At 37.3% G+C, this 18,767-nt stretch overlaps 1 protein-coding gene and 2 pseudogenes across 1 annotated transcript; 1 reads left to right on the top strand and 2 right to left on the bottom strand.

Moving 5' to 3' along the window:
* Positions 1-690: 690 nt before the first annotated feature.
* LOC133869140 (phospholipase A1-Igamma1, chloroplastic-like) lies at positions 691-5,291 on the bottom strand. The gene is made up of 2 exons (XM_062306101.1): positions 3,783-5,291; positions 691-825 (listed from the first exon to the last, which is right to left on the bottom strand). Exons 1-2 carry the CDS (start codon positions 5,289-5,291, stop codon positions 691-693), a joined length of 1,644 nt encoding a protein of 547 aa, XP_062162085.1.
* Positions 5,292-8,283: 2,992 nt separating this feature from the next.
* On the bottom strand, positions 8,284-9,309 carry LOC133869141 (phenylacetaldehyde synthase-like; annotated as a pseudogene).
* Positions 9,310-16,927: 7,618 nt separating this feature from the next.
* Positions 16,928-18,590, top strand: LOC133869142 (putative F-box/LRR-repeat protein 23; annotated as a pseudogene).
* The last annotated feature ends 177 nt before the right edge of the window (positions 18,591-18,767 follow it).

Consider the following 18,767-nt stretch of genomic DNA (forward strand, 5'->3'; position numbering starts at 1 on the left):
TGCCGACTGTTTGAGCTTGGCTCGGGCTTGAGTTGAGCCACAAATAATTTTAGAGGACTTCGCTTGCAAGCCTGTCGCATTGACCCCATGTAGCTTCTAAACTATTCTGGCTCCTAACTTAATCAGTTGGTATTTCTCTCCTCAATCAACAACATGGATTTCTTATATTATCTAACCATGTTCTTTGTGATTGTCTTGCTTCACTCAACTCTGCATTCTATTACCAGCATCCAGAAGTTTATGATAGTCATGCCGAAATCAACAACACGGGTTTCTTTTCTTTCCGCCCTTTCCTCTGTTCTTCCTACCAGCATCCAAAATTTTTAATAGTCGTATGAAGTAACCGAATCTCAGCCCATAACAAGCAAAGCTTTCACACACAGTATGACAACTCATTAAAAAAAAAAAAAAAGAAGCTTTAAAACATTCTTTTTCTTCTTCTTCTTCTTTAAAAAAAACGAGTCATTGGATATCATCTTTCATGATATCGATTCCAACTTAAGACTATCAAAATCACTTTGTTGAAACATTTGGATTGATGTGCTTTTTCCTTAAGTTGTACCTGGTTAGAGGCACTTAGCTTTCATAGCGTAAGGTGTTACATGTAAGCCCTGCTTGGAGGAGGATGTAGTTTTGATGATCAACAAATAATGTTGAAAGCCTATCATGTGTTCAAGTCGAAGATTCTAACTAAAGCAACAGAAGCCGGATTCCTGAATGGTAGGCAATTACCTTTGAAAAAGAGTTCAAGTTGTTCTTTGATGAAAACTGCAGCTCATGATGTTGGAAATCCTCAACTCCAGTAATCTTGAGGCATACTCTTATCTGTTGATTAAAAATTGGTTAAATGGGTTTTTCATCTTGTATACACTTCTGTATTGATATAGCTTTATGTACCCAAGAAAGGAAAGGCTTGATGGGATCTATAATTAACTGCTCCTTGAATGCAAGCTCCGCATATGATCCATTTCCAGTAATTTATGCTAAGATGCCATACCATGTGGATGCAAATGCACATTGATGTGTCTCCAATCAAGTGTATAAACTCAGTTGTAGTCTTGGATAACTTTGTATGGCCCAAAATTTTAATTTTACTTAGCGTGCATCTTTTATTGAATTTCTGGCACCATAAAGTTTCCTCATCAGAAAAAGAATTTCTGCCACTATAAAGTTAAAATTAAAATTCTTTTGAAATTGGGGGGGCAATGTTCCCAACTAGACATTGGGTTTCTTTTCTTTGAATAATTTTTCTACATAGAATAGAAAATAGACAGCACACCACCACTTTGCAGCCCGCCTTGTTGAATTATAGGCCACGTTGGGGGGGGGGGGGGGGGGGGGGAACTGGTGGTTACTGGTAGTGTACAAATATCAACTTTCTTTGGCCTGGTGGTTACTGTCTGCTTTGCATTCCCGAGTTCAATAGTTCAATGGTTTGAAGGTTGGTAAACAAACAAGCCCAAAATAAGTTAAGCATGTTGTATTTATTTCTTTTGGGTGGATGGGCATAGTCGTTTTTGTTTTTGGGCCCATAATGCACGGGCTAGGCCATTTTGTGAACATTTGAAGAAGCCTGTGCTCACACTATATATGAAATGTGAATGAAGTTGGCTTATTAGACTTTGTTATGACAATTCTAAATTTTAAAGTAGATGTTCTAGTATGCTATACACACAAAACAGGTTCCATTTGGCATCAACCGGAGAGATAGAAAGCAAAAATGGAAAGTTTCTTCAAACAATGGAAGTATGTGTTATTTCTCATATTCAATTTACACATGCCATAAATCACTACAAAAAAAGTGCATTTTTGTGATGTTTTAGTTGGTGTTGTTTAGTACAAACGACGTTGTTTGAACAATAAACGACTTAAGCATTTCTCTTTAAATTATCAAGCAAAGTATTATAATACTCCGCTTTATTTTCACTTACCACCGCTCAAGTTAATCGTGCTCATTACTTTCACGGCTGAATGAAACCCATCAAAGGTAGAGATTTTTGGTTCTTCCATACCAATGTGCTTGTTTATGCTTTTGATTTTAGAAGGAGAAACGTTAAATATTACACCTCCATCCTCCTAAATTGATCGATGTGACAATGTTAATCGGTCTTTGAAATTTTTTATATATTAAAAAAAAAATCAGTTACAACTTTTGATCTTTCATCACTTTTACAATTAAATATTCAAGCTTTAAAAAGTGTTAATTTAAGGTATCAATCTTTCAATTTTTTTCAATTTCAACTCTCCCATTAGAATTTTTCGTTAAATCCTATCAAAATTCTCAAAATACTCTATGTTAGAAATTTCTTTTAAAGATTTAAACATTGGTATTTTTGTAAATTCCGTTAAATTCTAATCAACACTTAAATCCTTGCAATTTTTTTTTTTTTTTTTTTTTTTTTTTTTTTTTTTTTTTTTTTTTTTTTTTTTTTTTTTTAACAATATGGTTTGAGTATGTGGATGCTACATTTATGGTAGTTTGGTTCGAATATTTTTCAATATTCGAACCAAGTTTTTATTCAAAAACTCGAAACCCGGATCCATGAGGAATAAAACCCATCTGCCTGTTGAATATTGTTCTGAATGCGGTTTGAATTTCGAGGCGATGAAATCATGAATTGACAGTGAATTTCGAGGTGCATTCTTTCCAACACAGAAATCAAAGCTGGCAAAAGAATTTTTTTTTTTTTTTTTAAAAAAAAAACAAGAAAAATAGGAGAATGGGGTGGCCTGCGAGCCACTCCCAGAGGTGGCGCCCGCCACCTTTGGCGGTGGCTCGCGTCCACCCAGGGGTCGGGGGTGGCCGCACGCCACCCCGCGACCCCCTGGGGGTGGTTTTTGAGCCACCCCGCGTGGATTTTCAGGGTGGCCCGAAAGCCACCCCTAAGCCTTAAGGCCACCCTTGGGGCCGTGGATGGCCGCGCGGCTACCCCCAGTGGCCGGGAGTGGTCACACGCCACCCCTTGAGCCCTAAGGGTGGCTTTCGGGCCACCGCAAATGGATCCACGGGTGGCCCAAAAGCCACTCGAAAGCCTTAGGGGTGGCTTTCGGGCCACCCATGGGGTCAGGGTTGGTCGCGCGGCTACCCCTAGTGACAGGGGGTGGCCGCGCGCCACCCCCTGATCCCTAGGGGTGGCTTTCAGGCCACCCCAAATGGATCCACGGGTAGCTCGAAAGCCACCCGAAAGCCTTAGGGGTGGCTGTCGGGCTACCCCTGGGGCCGAGGGTGGCCAAGCGGCTACCCCTTGTGGCTGGGGGTGGAGGGGTGGCGCTCGGCCACCCCCAGGGGCCAGGGTGGCATGCGGGCCACCTCTGGGGGTGGCTCGCAGGCCAGCACCCTCCCAAGGGGTTGCTGCCGGTTTTCCTTTATTATTATTGTTATTTTTTTGTTTTTGTTTTATAAATGAAAATAAAAATTTTGTTTTTTTAGTTTTTAATTTTTAATTTGTTTTGTTATTTTTTTTATTATTAATTTTATTATTTTTTAGTATACGAATCATTATACACAACTTTTCATTAAATCCAATCATTTTATATCATTATAAAACACTTTTTTTCAATCTCATAAATTCAACATCCAAACACATATTCGAAAAGAATCTGAATTATATTCAACATCCAAACACATTTTCATTGCTTTGAAATTTCGCAATCAGATTCAGAATATTATTCATATTCGAAATATTCAATACCCAAATGGACCATTAATTAGACCAAATAGGCGCCCCAACATAATTTACGTTTTTTTATTTTTTATTTTTTATTTTTATAACATATAGTACAGAATCAACTGCATCTTGTGCTTGCATTCCAACTGCAATAGCATTCACAGTTTCTTCCCTACCAGCTGGTGAAGGAATGTCTTCTGCATCTCTCTTTGGTTTTACCCATCTCCCATGAGCATTACGTACTAATCCCTTGTTGGCCAACTGGTACCAGCAACGTGGGATCCTAAGCTCATCCACCAACATATCACTCGCCTTGTTCACCAACGCAACATCCCTCCTCGCACCAGGCCGAAATGTTGTGGCACTACTAAGAAACCCGTCCACAAGATGAAGGTATGTCTCAAGGCTATGGAACCCCTTCAAGTGGAACCCACGTTTGAGGTATGGCGATGATCGAACGTCGAGCTTCAGTTCGGCTCCGACGTGGGTGTAAACCCATTCCAATGATCCGGTGATATCATCAAACTTTCGTAAAGTGCTCTCGTTGAAAACAAGCCCCGGCATCCGAGGGACTACGTCTTGCTTGATTACCACCCTCAGTGTTTTGACTCCCAGCTGATGAAGCTCGTCTCGAAAACCAACATTGCCGACCCTCGGTGCGCCGAAGGAGATCACGCTGACGGGTAGGTTGGGAATGGTTGCTGCGGCTTCGTAAGCATTGAGCAGAGCCAGCGCGCCACCCAAGCTATGTCCGGTGATCGTAAGGCTAACTTCTTCTTCACCTTTTTCCCTGTACATTTCCACAAGCCTTGTCACTTCTTTCATCGCTTGCTCTGAGGCACTTGTCTTGTTGTACCTTGTAGATTCATTCTTGCTTGTGTAAAGGCTAAGAAAACCACGCTCGACTTTGGTATCTCCCTGCCCAAATGGCTCCAAATTCCTTTGCATATCCTCGTACCACTCCGTGGGTGCCACAGTTCCGCGCCACGCCACCACAATATCTCTCCGTCCGATCCTACGTGTCTCATTGTCGTCGCTGACCGCCACGTAGCCGATCCAGTTGGAATCTTTGCTCCACGTGTCCGCCAAATGTGACCTCTCCAGCCACCGAGGTATATCTATATTGGACATAGCATAAATATAGTTGCTAACCGTGTAGCCATTTCTGCTAAGGCCTAGTTTCTCGAACATGTTTCTACGGTTGTATCGGCAGGTCCCGCAGTACTCGGAGAAAGAATCAAAATCAAAAGCGTCGTATGTTGCCTGTGCGAATTCTCCATATTTGACGATCTCTCGTCGGAGCCAAGGCGGAAGAAGATCCAAAAGATTGTCCCAGTCCGAGGAACCGTGCATGTCACGCCACTTGTGCGCTATGACCTCCTTGGGAGAAGTTGTGGGAGTGGAGTGTTTCTCTTCGGTAAACGAGATCCGAATGGACTGGTGAAGATCGGTCTGGGGAGGGGTTTGAAGATGAAGGTGGAGGAGATGTGAGACTAGTGATTTGGCGAGACGTGAAGCCGGATTTGATGGCGCCGCCTTTGCTTGGGGGCGATGAGCTTCTTTATGGGCATGGATTATAGAAGGCCTGGATTTTTTGGTAGCAGGAAGATGACTGTAGGTCATTGTCGATATTAAGCTGATTAACGATCACCTTGGGAATGCTTGGAATTGTTGAGAGAATGTGAGGGAGATGGAGTGGGTATATATATATATATATATATTGCTAGAGAGTTGAACTCGCCCTGGCCAGGCCAAACATGGTCTTGGAAGACTTTTTGCCACGCGGGTTAAAAATCATTTTCCAAATTCTTATGTTTGACTGAAACAAACAACAATAGCTGCTGCATGCACATCACTGTATCAGTCACTACAAAAATGCTGACAATTGGACGCGTGTCTACAGTACCGGTTACTGTAGACACGCGTCCAATTTGACACGTGTTTTATGAGACACGTGTCTAATTGTACAGCCGCCACAAATTGACACGCGTATTAAATACTCGTGTCCAAATGGACACGTGTACATTATTACACGTGTCCAATTTGGACGCGTGTCTAAATACACGCGTCCAATTGGACGCGCGTATTTAATACGCGTGTCCAATTGGACACGTGTAATAATACACGTGTCCATTTGGACACGAGTATTTAATATGCGTGTCCAATTTGACACGTGTATTAAATACACGTGTCAAACTGTTTTTTTTGCTAACCCTTAACCCTAAACCCTAAAAAAAAAAAAAAAAAAACCCTAACCCTTAACCCTAAACCCTAAAAAATAAAAAAAAAAAATAAAAAAATAATCCTAACCCTAAACCCTAAAAAAACAAAAACCCTAAACCCTTAAAAAAAAAAAAAAAAAAAAAAACCCTAACCCTAAACCCTTAAAAAAAACAAAAACCCTAACCCTTAACCCCAAACCCTAACCCTAAACTCTAAACCCTAAAAAAAAAAAAAAAAAACCTTAAAAAAAAAAAAAAAAAACCTAACCCTAACCCTAAACCCTAAACCCAAAAAAAGAAAAAAAGAAAAAAAGAAACCCTAACCCTAAACCCTAAACCCTAAAAAAAAAAACAAAAACCCTAACCCTTAACCCTAAAAAAAAAACAAAAATCATAACCCTAAACCCTTAACCCATAAAATAAAAAAACCAAAACCCTAAACCCTAAAAATAAAAAAAAAAAACCCTAACTCTAAACCCAAAAAAAAACAAAAACCCTAACCCTAACTCTAAACCCTTAAAAAAAACAAAAATCTTAACCCTTAACCTTAAACCCTAACCCTAACCCTAAACCCTAAACCCTAAAAAAAAAAAAAAAAAACCGTAACACTAACCCTAAACCCTTAAAAAAAAAAAAAAAAAACAAAAACCCTAACCCTTAACCCTAAACCCTTAACCCATAAAAAAAAAAAAAAAAAAAAAAAAACAAACAAACAAACAAACAAACAAACAAAACAAAACAAAACAAAAAACAAAAAACAAAAAAACAAAAACAAAAACAAAAACCCTAACCCTAAACCCTTAACCCATAAAAAAAAAACCCTAAACCCTAACCCTAAAAAAAAAAAAAAAAACCCTAACCCTAACCTTAAACCCTTAACCCATAAAAAAAAAGAAAAAAAAAAGAAAAAAAAAAAAGACAGCAGAATGACCTCCCTCATTGTCTGGGCTCCAAAAGTTATGCCAGATTTAATCATGATGAGGTATGAACAGAAATATGTATATGTTTTTCGTATTTGTGCCTAATTGTTTTTTTCTTTTTTACACTATATATAGTATTATTGTTTGTTATTTATTTCAACTGGATGGCGACAGGCATGTACATCTGGCATGCACCCCACTCGCGCCGAGTCGTTCGTGAAGACGCACACAAGGAAGGACGGCACTTACCTGAATGAACGTACACAGGTCCTATGCGTATGATACTGATCTATTTTACTAATATTTCTAAGTTATGCGTGTGATATGACATTATTCAATACATGTGTATTTTATGTTGACGACGTGCAGGAGAGGATGACGCAGGGTTTATCCAGTGATCCGGCCGCCACGCAGAGCGTCTCAGAAGACACGTTGCGTTGGGAACCAAATGACGCGTTTGAACAGGAGGTTGGGAGGCCTGAGTACGCGGGGAGGGTTCGGCAGGTTGGGGCAAACGTTACTCCTGTTCGTGGGACGTGTTTCTCGTATAGGGCTCGCTCACAAGGGGGACCATTTGAGGGCACATCTTGGGCTTAGGCCGAACATGCCCGGCAGATGGCGGAAATACAAACGATGCTACGTGCTGAGCGGGAGAGGAATGACGTCTTGGAGCAGCTCATGCGACAGTTCGAGGCATTCATGTCCTCTATGGGGGTATCACATGCATGCACTGGTGCTTAGCAGTCTTCACCGGCAAATGTAAGTAGTACATCATCTGCTAGTAGTGCATCTGTAGGTATGATTCATATTGTGTATACAACAAAATTATTTTTAATTTGTTTTCATTACTTGTTTAAGTTTGCATATAATATTATATACTTTAATTGTTTTTATTACTTGCAAGTAATGCGTCAACGATTGGTCCGTTGTTGCTTATTTGACGACGGCTGAGCCAGCACTCCCATGTTGCTACACTATCGCCCACTACACCATCCCTTGCGCAGCAATTGCCGATTGGCGAGTACACGCCTGGGACAGTACCTCTTGATCCGCAGGGACATCCTTCAACTGTGTAGATATTTTGTGTAAATATTTTTTTGTAATTATTTTTTGTTAGTAATGAATACGTTTATTAATATATGGTATTCAAATGTGTAGATATTGTTGTGTTGCTTTGTGTAATTAACAAACACGTTATTAATTATTGATTTGTGTAATTCAATTTTGTAATATTTTTGGGTAAAATAGATTTTGCGATATTTTTGGGCAGAAATAAGAAATTTTTAAAAAAGAAAGTAATTAAATTAAAAAAATAATTAACCAATTTTTTTTTAAAAAAAAATTAATACAAAATAAAAAAAATAATTAAAAAATTAAAATAAAAAAGTGCCACGTGTATTGTGATACACGTGGCCACTGTGCCACATGTATCACAGTACACGCGGCAAATTGTACAATTTGTTACAACTTGATCTACCATGCGGCCATGCCTCGCACATGTGGCCACCTGTTTGCCACGTGTATTGTCTCGGTACACGTGACGACCTGCAAGTGGCGAAATGAAAATTTTTTTTGTAGTGAGTTCGCACCCTAAACACTGTCCATGAAATGCCGGAACTCCAGACAAATGCCTGCACTTTCGGCATAAGCAGCATCTACATGGATCCATATAACATAATCTTTTACAACGTTGCATAACAAGCCTAGTGGATCAATGGCAGCTGTGGAAGTAGTCCCCACAGTGGCGCAGAGAAATAATGGGACCAACCCTGCTTTAATGTCTTTGCAAATTTCGGATTGCAGTGAGTCTGGTGAGAGCGCAAATGATGTTGACTTTGTGGTTTTGATGGCTCTGAAATTTTTGGGGTGGATTCCACTATTTGTGCTGCTTTTTGGAGTGCACTGTACGTGTGTTTGGTCGGAGCCATAAACCACCAGCTTTACCATGCTGTCTCTCCCGATTCGGCATAGCATTTGATCCCTCGCAGCGACGAGTGTGCACAAAATGGCCTCACAAGTGGTCCCTTCTAGCACACCTCCGCCATTGCCAGGGAAAAGAAAGGACTTGGGAAGCTTGAGCATCTCTCCAAGCCAATCCACGACTATTGTCTCCAGTTCGGTCGCGGCTGGAGATGCAATCCAGTTGAATCGGACCACATTGAATCTGACACTAAGCATCTAGCCTATAAACCCTGCAGTGCTACTAGTACTTGGGTAGTAGGCGAAGAAGTTTGGGCTTTGCCAATGTGTTATACCAGGAATTATATGCTCTTGCACGTCTTGGAGGATGGTTTCGATGGGCTCTGGATTATATGGGGTGGACTCCGGCAAGAGTTTTTGGAGATATCTTGGTTCCACTTGGCTTTGAACAAGGTATTTCTCAACATTCACATAGTAATCAGCAAAGAAGTCTGTCATCATATTGTGCCCTTGTTGCCTAAACTCCTCAGGGTCTAGTGGATTGTTCTTAAAGATAGAAAAGAAATTTAGGCTAGCCATTTTCGGCACCGAGAAAAGAGATGGTTCTAACTTCACAAGGGAGAGTTAGTAGTGTGGGAAAGAAACTAGCAATTATGGAGTAATTATTGGCTAGTTGATGAGATAAAATGAAGTGAATGAATAGTTTATATAGATGCCATAAAGCTCGGAGAGAGCTGCTCAATCAAGTTCATAAAAATGCCATGTGGTTTTTTACGTACAATTTTTTTTTTTAATTGCACTAACAAAGTTAGAAGAGCAAATACATTTTTAATAAAATTTATTTCAACTAATTAGTCCTTACAATTAAAAAAAGTATATGCTTCTCACATATAAAAGAACATATAATAATTTTATAGACTAGCTTAAAAGAGCTCTCTCCAGGCTTCATAGCCTTTATATAAAATAGTCATTCGGTAGTAGCTCAGTTCGTCCACACCTTTATTTTTTATAATAATAAATGATACCAAAATTTCATTATCTGACTAGTTATCTAAAAGAAAAAAAAAACAAATTGTCAGAATTAGTGCCGCTACCTTTGTACGATTCATGTTGGTTGACCCCAATCTACATGACCTAGTTTCAAGATGGGGAAATGCTAAAATTACAACAAGTGCACTATAAGTGCACAACTCCAAGGCACATTGGGAGGACTTACATATGTAGGCTCCACCCCAATGTGCCTTGGAGTTGTACACTTGTAGTGCATTTGTAGTGCATGTATCACTACCCTTCAAGATATATGACATTAAAAATGTCATGATTGATACCTCAAAAAAAAAAAAAAAAAGTCAGAATCTCTAGACGGCCGACACTATACGGTTCCAAGCCAAGTGAAACCAGGATAATGACTTTACTATATATCATTCCAAGAAATGATAATGACTTTACTATATATCATTACAATAAATAGGGGTGTGAATGAGTTGAGTTACTAGCTCCCAAATGAATATTATATAAAGGCTATAAAGCTTAAAGAGAGCTCCTTCAACCTAATCTATAAAAATGTCGTGTGTCATTTTGTATGTGAGAAGCGCATTTTTTTTTTTAATTGCAATTACGAAGTTGAAAAAGCAAATGCATTTTTAATCAAATTTATTCTAACTTTGTCCTTGCAATTAAAAAAAGCATGTGATTCTTACATGTACATAACATTTTTATAGATTAGGTTGGAGTAGCTCTCTCTGAGCTTTATAGCCTCTATATAAAATATTCATTTGGGAGTAGCTCAACTCCTTCATACCCCTATTTCTTGTAATGATATATAGTACCAAAATGTCATTATCTAACAATCTAGACCCATTCACGTGACTGGTCAGGCCCGTCTTGATAAATTTTGAGGCCTAAGTCGATAAGTTTAAGTGAGGTTCTTTTCTTATATTTAAATATTAATTAAATTAAATTTATTTTAATATTTATGTTATATTATTTTTATTTAACATGTTAATTAGAGCACTTTCTTCTATTTGTAAAATGTATTTTAAAACTTTTTTTTAATAACTTGTTAGATATAGAATGACTTACCTCTTGGACTAAGGTTTTTTGTTTCCTCCCTGAGTTTTTCTCAGTGGAAGCTAAATTTCTCCCAGCCATTAGGACTATGGAGCTTTTGTTCCTTTAGCCTTGTTAGGCTATTGAGGCTTGTATTTGTGTTTCTTCTTTCTCTTTCTTTTGTTTATGGCAGAAGACTCAAATCTAGGTGATCCAGCTTGGGGGTGTGGCGATGATCGTGTCTTTTAACGGTGGTTGTTTGGCCAATTTTTTCAAATTTTCATCTACAGCTTTGGAGACAAATCTACACAACTATGTTGCTTTTTCCAAGACCCACGCCCTTCAGTCGTGTTTCCCGTCGTCGTTCGCTCCAACCGCTAGAAGCTTAGGCCGCGTCGGTCGTCGATGTCCAGCGCATGGCCTGCACCCTCCAGAGAGCCTTTTGCTCTTTGGCGCGCGTGACGGCCACGCTTCGCCTTCTCTGACCGTGCACGATGTTGGATGGGGTCTACGATGATCGATCTACGATTGGGTAGTATCGGTGACGGCGCGTGTCCTCCACTCGCCGTCGTTTTCGGCAGAATCTGCTGTTGTCTCTACTGCCAGCAACCTTTTTTGGGTTTTTTTTTTTTTTTGCTTTGTGTTGTATATTCCTCTTGTTTCCTCCGGTCTGTGTAATGCTCAAATTTTCTTGAAATTTCTGTTGGCTAAATGTTAGATCGGCCCTCTTTTATTTGAGAGTAAACGTTAATGTAAGAGAAGTTCAAATGTAATTCTAGTAAGATTTGGTGTTTGTACTTCGGCAGCTGTTTTTTAAGTCAGATCCTTCTGGCTTAGAGTGTAGGGGTCTTGTACCTCTTTTTCAAGATGTAAGCTTTTGGGCCTTTTAAGCAATATATAGTAGCACATGCTACATGTTCTAAAAAAAAAAAAAATTCAAATAAACGTTGGAGAAAAAATTATGCACATTCGACTGATTTCATGAATGTAAAAGTGGGGCTTTTAAAAATAGTAAATAAGTGGGACTTTTCAAGAATTTATTGAATTTTTTTTTTTTTTTTTTTTTCTGAATGTGAATAATGAGACTTCCAATTTGTAATTACTTTTAGCATAATTGAAGGTCATAGTTAGAAACTATTTATTAAAGTTTTACCATATTAGAGTCTTAAAATTTGTTTGGAAAATAACATTTATTGTATAATTATTAAGTGGGAGCCTTAATTAGAGAGTATTTTATTAATTTTTTTACCATATTAGAGCCTTAAAATGTTTTTTTTGAAACTTAATTTTTTTAGAAAAATATAAATTTTTTATATAATTATTAGTTGGGGGCTTTACTCGATTGGGGGCCTTAAGCGACCGCGAGCTACCATGTGTTTAAGAAGAAATTAAAAATGTTGTGACCTATACTTAAAAAAAGAAAACAAAATGTCAGAATCTTAGTGGCACCACCTTTGTACAGTTCATGTTGGTCCCGATCTACATGACCTAGTTCCTAGATGACATTAAAAATATCATGATCTATACCTCAAATAAAAAAATTAAAAAAAAAAAACAAAAACAAAAAGAAAGAGTCAGAATCTAGACGACTGACAATATACGGTTCCAAGCCAAGGGAATCCAGGATACTTATATATACGTGAAGCTTTGAAGGCTGGGACCGGTTGAATGGTCGGGTAAATTACTAAAATTAGACAATCGTTTAAAGCCTATAATTAAATAGGACAGAAATTTTTTACAACTTACATATAAAATTGACATGTATTTTTTGGCATGTGAGAAATACATATTATTTAAATAGTATGTGCTTTTTACATGCTTTTTTAATAGCATTAATAAAAAAAAATGTGATTCTTACATGTTTAAAAGACACGTGTCAATCTTATATGTGGCTTATAAGAAATTTCTTACAAATCGGTTTGTAGAAAATTTCTGTTCAATTAAATAAGGCTCTAAATAGTAATAGTATAATTAAATTTTCTTTCATAAAATAAAATAAAATAAAAAAAATTAAAGCCCAAATTATGACAAAAAATTTAAACAATGCTCTTTAATTAAGAATTGAATTCTAAGATACCGTGAAGAAAAAGAAATAAAAATGGAATATTGTTACATTAATTGTACCTCTAAAGCAGTTACTAAACTCAATGAACTCATAATTTTAAATGAACTTAAAACTAAGATTAAATTGTTCATTAAAATAATATTTAGAATGAAGTAAATTAAATTCTGCATAAAAGAAATTATACGTATCTCAACACAAAATGATAAAATATAATATCTATTGAAATTAAATGTCTCTTAACAAAAATAAATTTTACAAGTCGTTCAGAAAAAAAATATATATATTTAATTATAAACAATGTTCAACCTAAACTTATTGTCTTTAAGCCTCAAACTCTACTGAGCCAATAAAGTACAAAGTCAAAACATGAGAACTATTATAAGTAATATGTGTTATAATTCTACCTTATATTACCAAAAAAATAAAAATAAAAATTATTACCGCACATATATGCAAATGAAGTATGAAGAAAATCTATCAATATATCGCAGTCTTTTCACATGTCAAAAAAGAAACTGAATAAGTTGAGAGAAAAAGTGAATATATTACTTTTGACGATAAAGTAAAGTTTACGATTTATCACTTTACTATACACTAATTTCATACCTACATCGTGGCATAGATTTTTTTTTTTTTTTTTAATCTTTAATTAGTGACAGAAATAAGTTTAATTTCATATTGAGGGCACGTTAGCAGTTACGTACACTAAAACGATGATTACTTAAAAATAATAGTGAGTGCATGCCACTATCTTGTCTAATAAAATTTGTCAAAATTTTTAATAGAATTTGACTCCAGGGAGCGATTTATAAATTAAGCCAACCACATAAATCTCTGAATTAATTTTGATACAACATGAAATAATTTGTAATTTAGATAAACTTTAGAGACCAATGATACAATTTTTCTCAATTTTTTTCTTAATCAAATTTGGCATGCGCAAAGCAATGCTATAATGAAAAAAAAAAAAAAAAAAAAAAAAAACAGCCTTAAGGTAAAGTAAGAAGGCCAGGTAATATATAGGACAACCATGGCAAATCAAATGGTAAATTATGAGTTAGGGTGATTTTTTGTTTCCCTTGGTTTGTTCCAGTGGGACTTTTTGTTCCTCCCGGCTAGTTTCCGATGGTGGTGTTTGTCCTCCTAGCTGTTGGGGCTATGAAGTTTGTTTATTTGTGTTTTCTTGTTGTTTAGACAGATACATTTCGTTTTAAGTCATCTTTGGGTGTGACCTTCGTTCGTGTTCTTCCAGCTTTCTTTTCTCATAAATCTATGTTGATACGCCGGAGATCTTACGACACGACCACCCAGAGTTTGCTCGCCGTCAGCCTCTGTTCCTGCTACCTCATCCACCGGCGACGTTGAACTTCCACGCTCGGAGCGTGGTCTGCACGTGACGAGGGTATGGCTTATGCGTGAGGGCCACAAACCACTTTTCCGGCTGGCGGGGTGGTGTTTTCGGGAAGGAATGTTGACTGGTTGCAACAGGGGTGGCCTGGGTGTGGCGCGTGTAAAACACGCACCGGTGTTGGAGTTGCTCTCTACTTGCCGGCTTAGTGTTTTGTTTCTGTTTTTTTGTATATTCTTACTTTCTTTCACAGTTTACTATTGTAATGAGCTGATAATTACTTGGACATTTAGGTGGCTTGACAGCTAGACCAGGCTTTCTCACTTTTAGATGGGTGGTGCTTCATTGTATAGGAAGCCAAATGTTTGTTCTTGTAATTTTAGCTTGTTGTTTTGGTAACTGCTTTAAGTTAGGTTTAGAGATTCTTCATCTCTATTCACTACCTTCAGCCTCTGGGTTTGTGTTGTAGATTTTGAGACTAGTTTATTTGCCTTTGGGCTGGTGTATTTGCCTTCGGACTTTTTATGAAATGAATGTCCCCGTTAAAAAAAAAAAAATTGGTAAATTATGAAATCAAGAAAAACAATAGCTAGACAGCTATATATGGTAGATGGTTGGGTAGAAAATCAACATTCAATAAACAAATCATTTTATTGAAAAAGAAAAAATAAAACAATAAAAAATAAATTACTTTTTTAATAAAATTATTTTGTTTATCGAAAAAGGGAAGGGGTCCCCCCCTCCCTCCCCCCAATCACAACTCTTGGTGGTGGGAATTGGATAAAGTTAAGTGAAGATGTGTAGTTGGGAGGACTTTGTTAGCATAGGCGAGTATCCTATTAGTTATTATATCAGGGTATTTTTGTTATTTCATATTATTTTTGGACAAATATACTATTGCTTTATAATTAACCGGATACTCTCCTATTTAGATGGGATCCAAATTCGACTTTTGTTGGGAGGGGGGGGGGGGGGGGGGTTGGGTGTGTTTGGTGATTGTGGAAGAGTAGGTTAATTATAGCTAGCTTAGCCTCCCCTTCCCTGCCATGCCAGCTTTGGGCTTTAAGGCTTGGAAAGCACATGCTTTGGTCGCCCACTAGTTGTACGGCCCGATAAGAGCATCTCTAATTTAGTTATTCAATATATATATATATATTATTAAAAATGAAGAATAAATCAATTGATGTGATTTAAAAGCATTTGCAACAGTTTTTTAACACATTTTTTTTTTAATTTAATGAACTAAATAATTTTTTACTTCGAGTAAATGTTTTCAAAATTTTTTCATCCAAAAAAATATTCAACGAAATAATGAGTCACCATTGATGTCGACACATTTGAGATCGCCAAATGTTTGGAAATTCTTCTATTCAATCATTTTCCTTTTTCTTGTTGCTGGATAATCTTGATCATATATATATATATAAGCTCTTGGATACTCTCTCCCTTAGAAGCCGATTTTTAAGAGTAAGTTTCACTCAAAGTTTGTATCAAGCTTTTTTTGTGTGTATGATTAAGTGGTTAGTATTTGAATTTAGAAATAATACAGAAATGGAATAAGAAAGAGTCCACTTCAAATTCGGACTTCCAATTCGACTAAAGATATTGTTTTCAAATATATCTTTTGCTAAAATTCAAAAAATAAAATAAAATGCCTCATTTCAATAAATAAATGCACAATAGCGCCATTCAAGTAATGAATATTATTCGGATTTTGAAAGTAAACAACTCTCTGCATTCCTAGCTAGATTAAGCCCAAAGAAAAAAAAAAATCTTAATTAAAACTCCTAGCGGCAGTACTGTAAACTTTCAAGTAGGGTGGCCTCATAGTGGCGGCAACGGCATTGACATGCATGGACTGCTTAGAGAGAGAGAGGGGAAAAGGGAGGTGGGTGTGGAACATGCAAAATGTACCGCGCCCTTTCCAAATATTGGGTAAATATTTTTACGCAACAAAAGTTTGAACAACATACACAACAAGACACCATATGCATATGTGTCACCAATGTGTTTTGTTGTATACATGTAAAAACTTTTGTTGTGCATGTATCACTCATCCCAAATATTTATTAAGTAACGACAACATTGCTTCTTCAAAAAAATTACGTTGTTTGGAATCAAATAGCGTAATTTTTTTGACATAATGTCGTTAAAATTTATGTCGTTTAGTAAAAAGCATTAGTTTGCATTTTTTACATAAATGACCCATACTAAAACAACACAAATTGCCATGTTTTTTTTTTGGTAGTGCACGAGCATAAGAAGAAAGGAAAGTGCAGCAAAACATTCCAAAGCTCAAGCTAACGGCTAAGAGTACTGGCAGCAATTACCCAACCATTTTTTCTAAATTTAGAGAATAAAATTATTTTTTGCTTTCTTATAAAAAATATTTTCATAATAGACTTTCTTATCTTTTTCTATATTAATTAAATACTATTTTTTACTATTATTTTATACTTTTTTTCTCTTTCTTACTTTTTTTCATTTTATTCTATCAATCAATTCTTTTTTTTATTTCTTACTTGTCGTCAATTTTTTATTATTATAGAGTATATTGGATAGCTACCGGAGAAGCATTGTAATTACCCAAAGAAAACATATTTATTTATTATTTGGAGTATTTGTTGCGGGAACTATTTTATACTTTTTTTTTTTTTTAAAAGAAAAAATTCTCTATTTAAAGAATAGAATTATTATAGGACATCTACGGCTAGTAAATCATTGCAGTGGTAGCCCACTACCCCATCATCCGAAAACCAGGACAAGTGGGACACGCGGCAGCCATTCAGACGTAACCTCATCACTTCACTCTTCAGACAAACCTTCACAAACAAACCTTCAGACAAACCCTGTGATTCTTTCAAACACGGCTGCGCATAACCCGATGGAACCTCCTCCTGACCTGGCAGAGGAGTTCCGCAATTGGCTGGAGCTGCCCCGCAGCGTGACGGCGTCGATCCTGCTGAGACTGGGCGCCATCCAGATCCTGACCAGCGTGCAGATGGTGTGCTCGCCGTGGCGCAACCTCTGCAAGGACCCGTCGATGTGGCGCACCGTCGACATGCGCAACAACGGCGAGGGTCTCATCTACAACCTCGAGAAGATGTGCCACCACGCCGTCGATCGCAGCCTGCGGCCAGTTGGTCGATATCGACGTCGAGTACTTTGGCACCAACAAGCTCCTCAGGCACATTGCTGACAGGTATTTGCTTCTTTATTTTTTGTCCGGATTTGATTTGAATTATGCGTGAGAAATTAAGGATTTGATTGATATGTTTATGTTTAATTTTTAATAATGAGGGCCGGGCCTTTTTGTTGTACAATATGATTGCTAGGAGTCTTGCGTTTGTTTGGATTTTGGTAATTACTTCGTGTAATTCTAGTTTATTGACTTTGAGGTTTAGGGTTTGTTGAAAAATTTGAGATATTTGTGTTTATCATTTGCTACATCCTGTGCTAATTAAGTTTTGGTTTTTGGAATGTTTTGACATTTTGATGGTGTTCGTGATTGATGGGAGAGTTGTAGAATTTTGATTCCTCGTTTCATTTTTGTTTTAGCGTGACTATCAGAAGTTGTTGGCGTCCTGGTCTTTGAATATTATTGCCGACTGTTTGAGCTTGGCTCGGGCTTGAGTTGAGCCACAAATAATTTTAGAGGACTTGGCTTGCAAGCCTGTCGCATTGAGCCCATGTAGCTTCTAAACTATTCTGGCTCCTAACTTAATCAGTTGGTATTTCTCTCCTCAATCAACAACATGGATTTCTTATATTATCTAACCATGTTCTTTTCGGAAATAAGCTGACTGGCGATGGCTTGCAGTCCATACTTGATGGTTGTCCTCACCTTGAATCACTTGACTTGCGCCAATGTTTCAATGTCACTCTGGCAAGGAATTTGGGAAGAAGATGTGCTGAACAGATTAAAGACTTGCGGTGTCCCCATGATTCCACTGATTTTGATACTGAAGTTCTTTATTATGCTCCTTTTCGAGTGTGGTTATTTCCCAACGTGGTTAGTTCCTTGAAACCGGAAAAAGGAGCTAATCAAATTGACACTTTGAAACTAGCCGGTGATTCTAGTTGGGGTTCTCATTTAAAAGATATGCTTGCTAGTAGAAAACTACACGTATATGGTGAGTAGCGTACAAATATAAACTTTCTTTGGCCTGGTGGTTACTGTCTGCTTTGCATTCCCGAGCTCAATAGTTCAATAGTTTGAAGGTTGGTAAAAAAACAAGCCCAAAATAAGTTAAGCATGTTGTATTTATTTCTTTTGGGTGGATGGGCATAGTCGTTTTTGTTTTTGGGCCCATAATGCATGGGCTAGGCCATTTTGTGAACATTTGAAGAAGCTTGTGCTCACACTATATATTAAATGTGAATGAAGTTGGCTTATTAGACTTTGTTATGACAATTATAAATTTTAAAGCAGATGTTCTAGTATGCTATACACACAAAATAGGTTCCATTTGGCATCAACCGGAGAGATAGAAAGCAAAAATGGAAAGTTTCTTCAAACAATGGAAGTATGTTTTATTTCTCATATTCAATTTACACATGCTACAAATCACTACA

The sequence above is a fragment of the Alnus glutinosa genome, chromosome 5, assembly GCF_958979055.1.
Source record: "Alnus glutinosa chromosome 5, dhAlnGlut1.1, whole genome shotgun sequence".
Lineage (NCBI taxonomy): Eukaryota > Viridiplantae > Streptophyta > Magnoliopsida > Fagales > Betulaceae > Alnus > Alnus glutinosa.

What these genes read in the sequence shown, in the direction of transcription:
- LOC133869140 (XM_062306101.1), bottom strand. Translation starts at nt 5,291, where the DNA reads ATGACCTACAGTCATCTTCCTGCTACCAAAAAATCCAGGCCTTCTATA. An exon ending in CACAAGATGCAGTTGATTCT is followed by an intron (nt 826 to 3,782) that starts GTACTATATGTT and finishes TTTAATCAACAG; the next exon opens with ATAAGAGTATGCCTCAAGAT.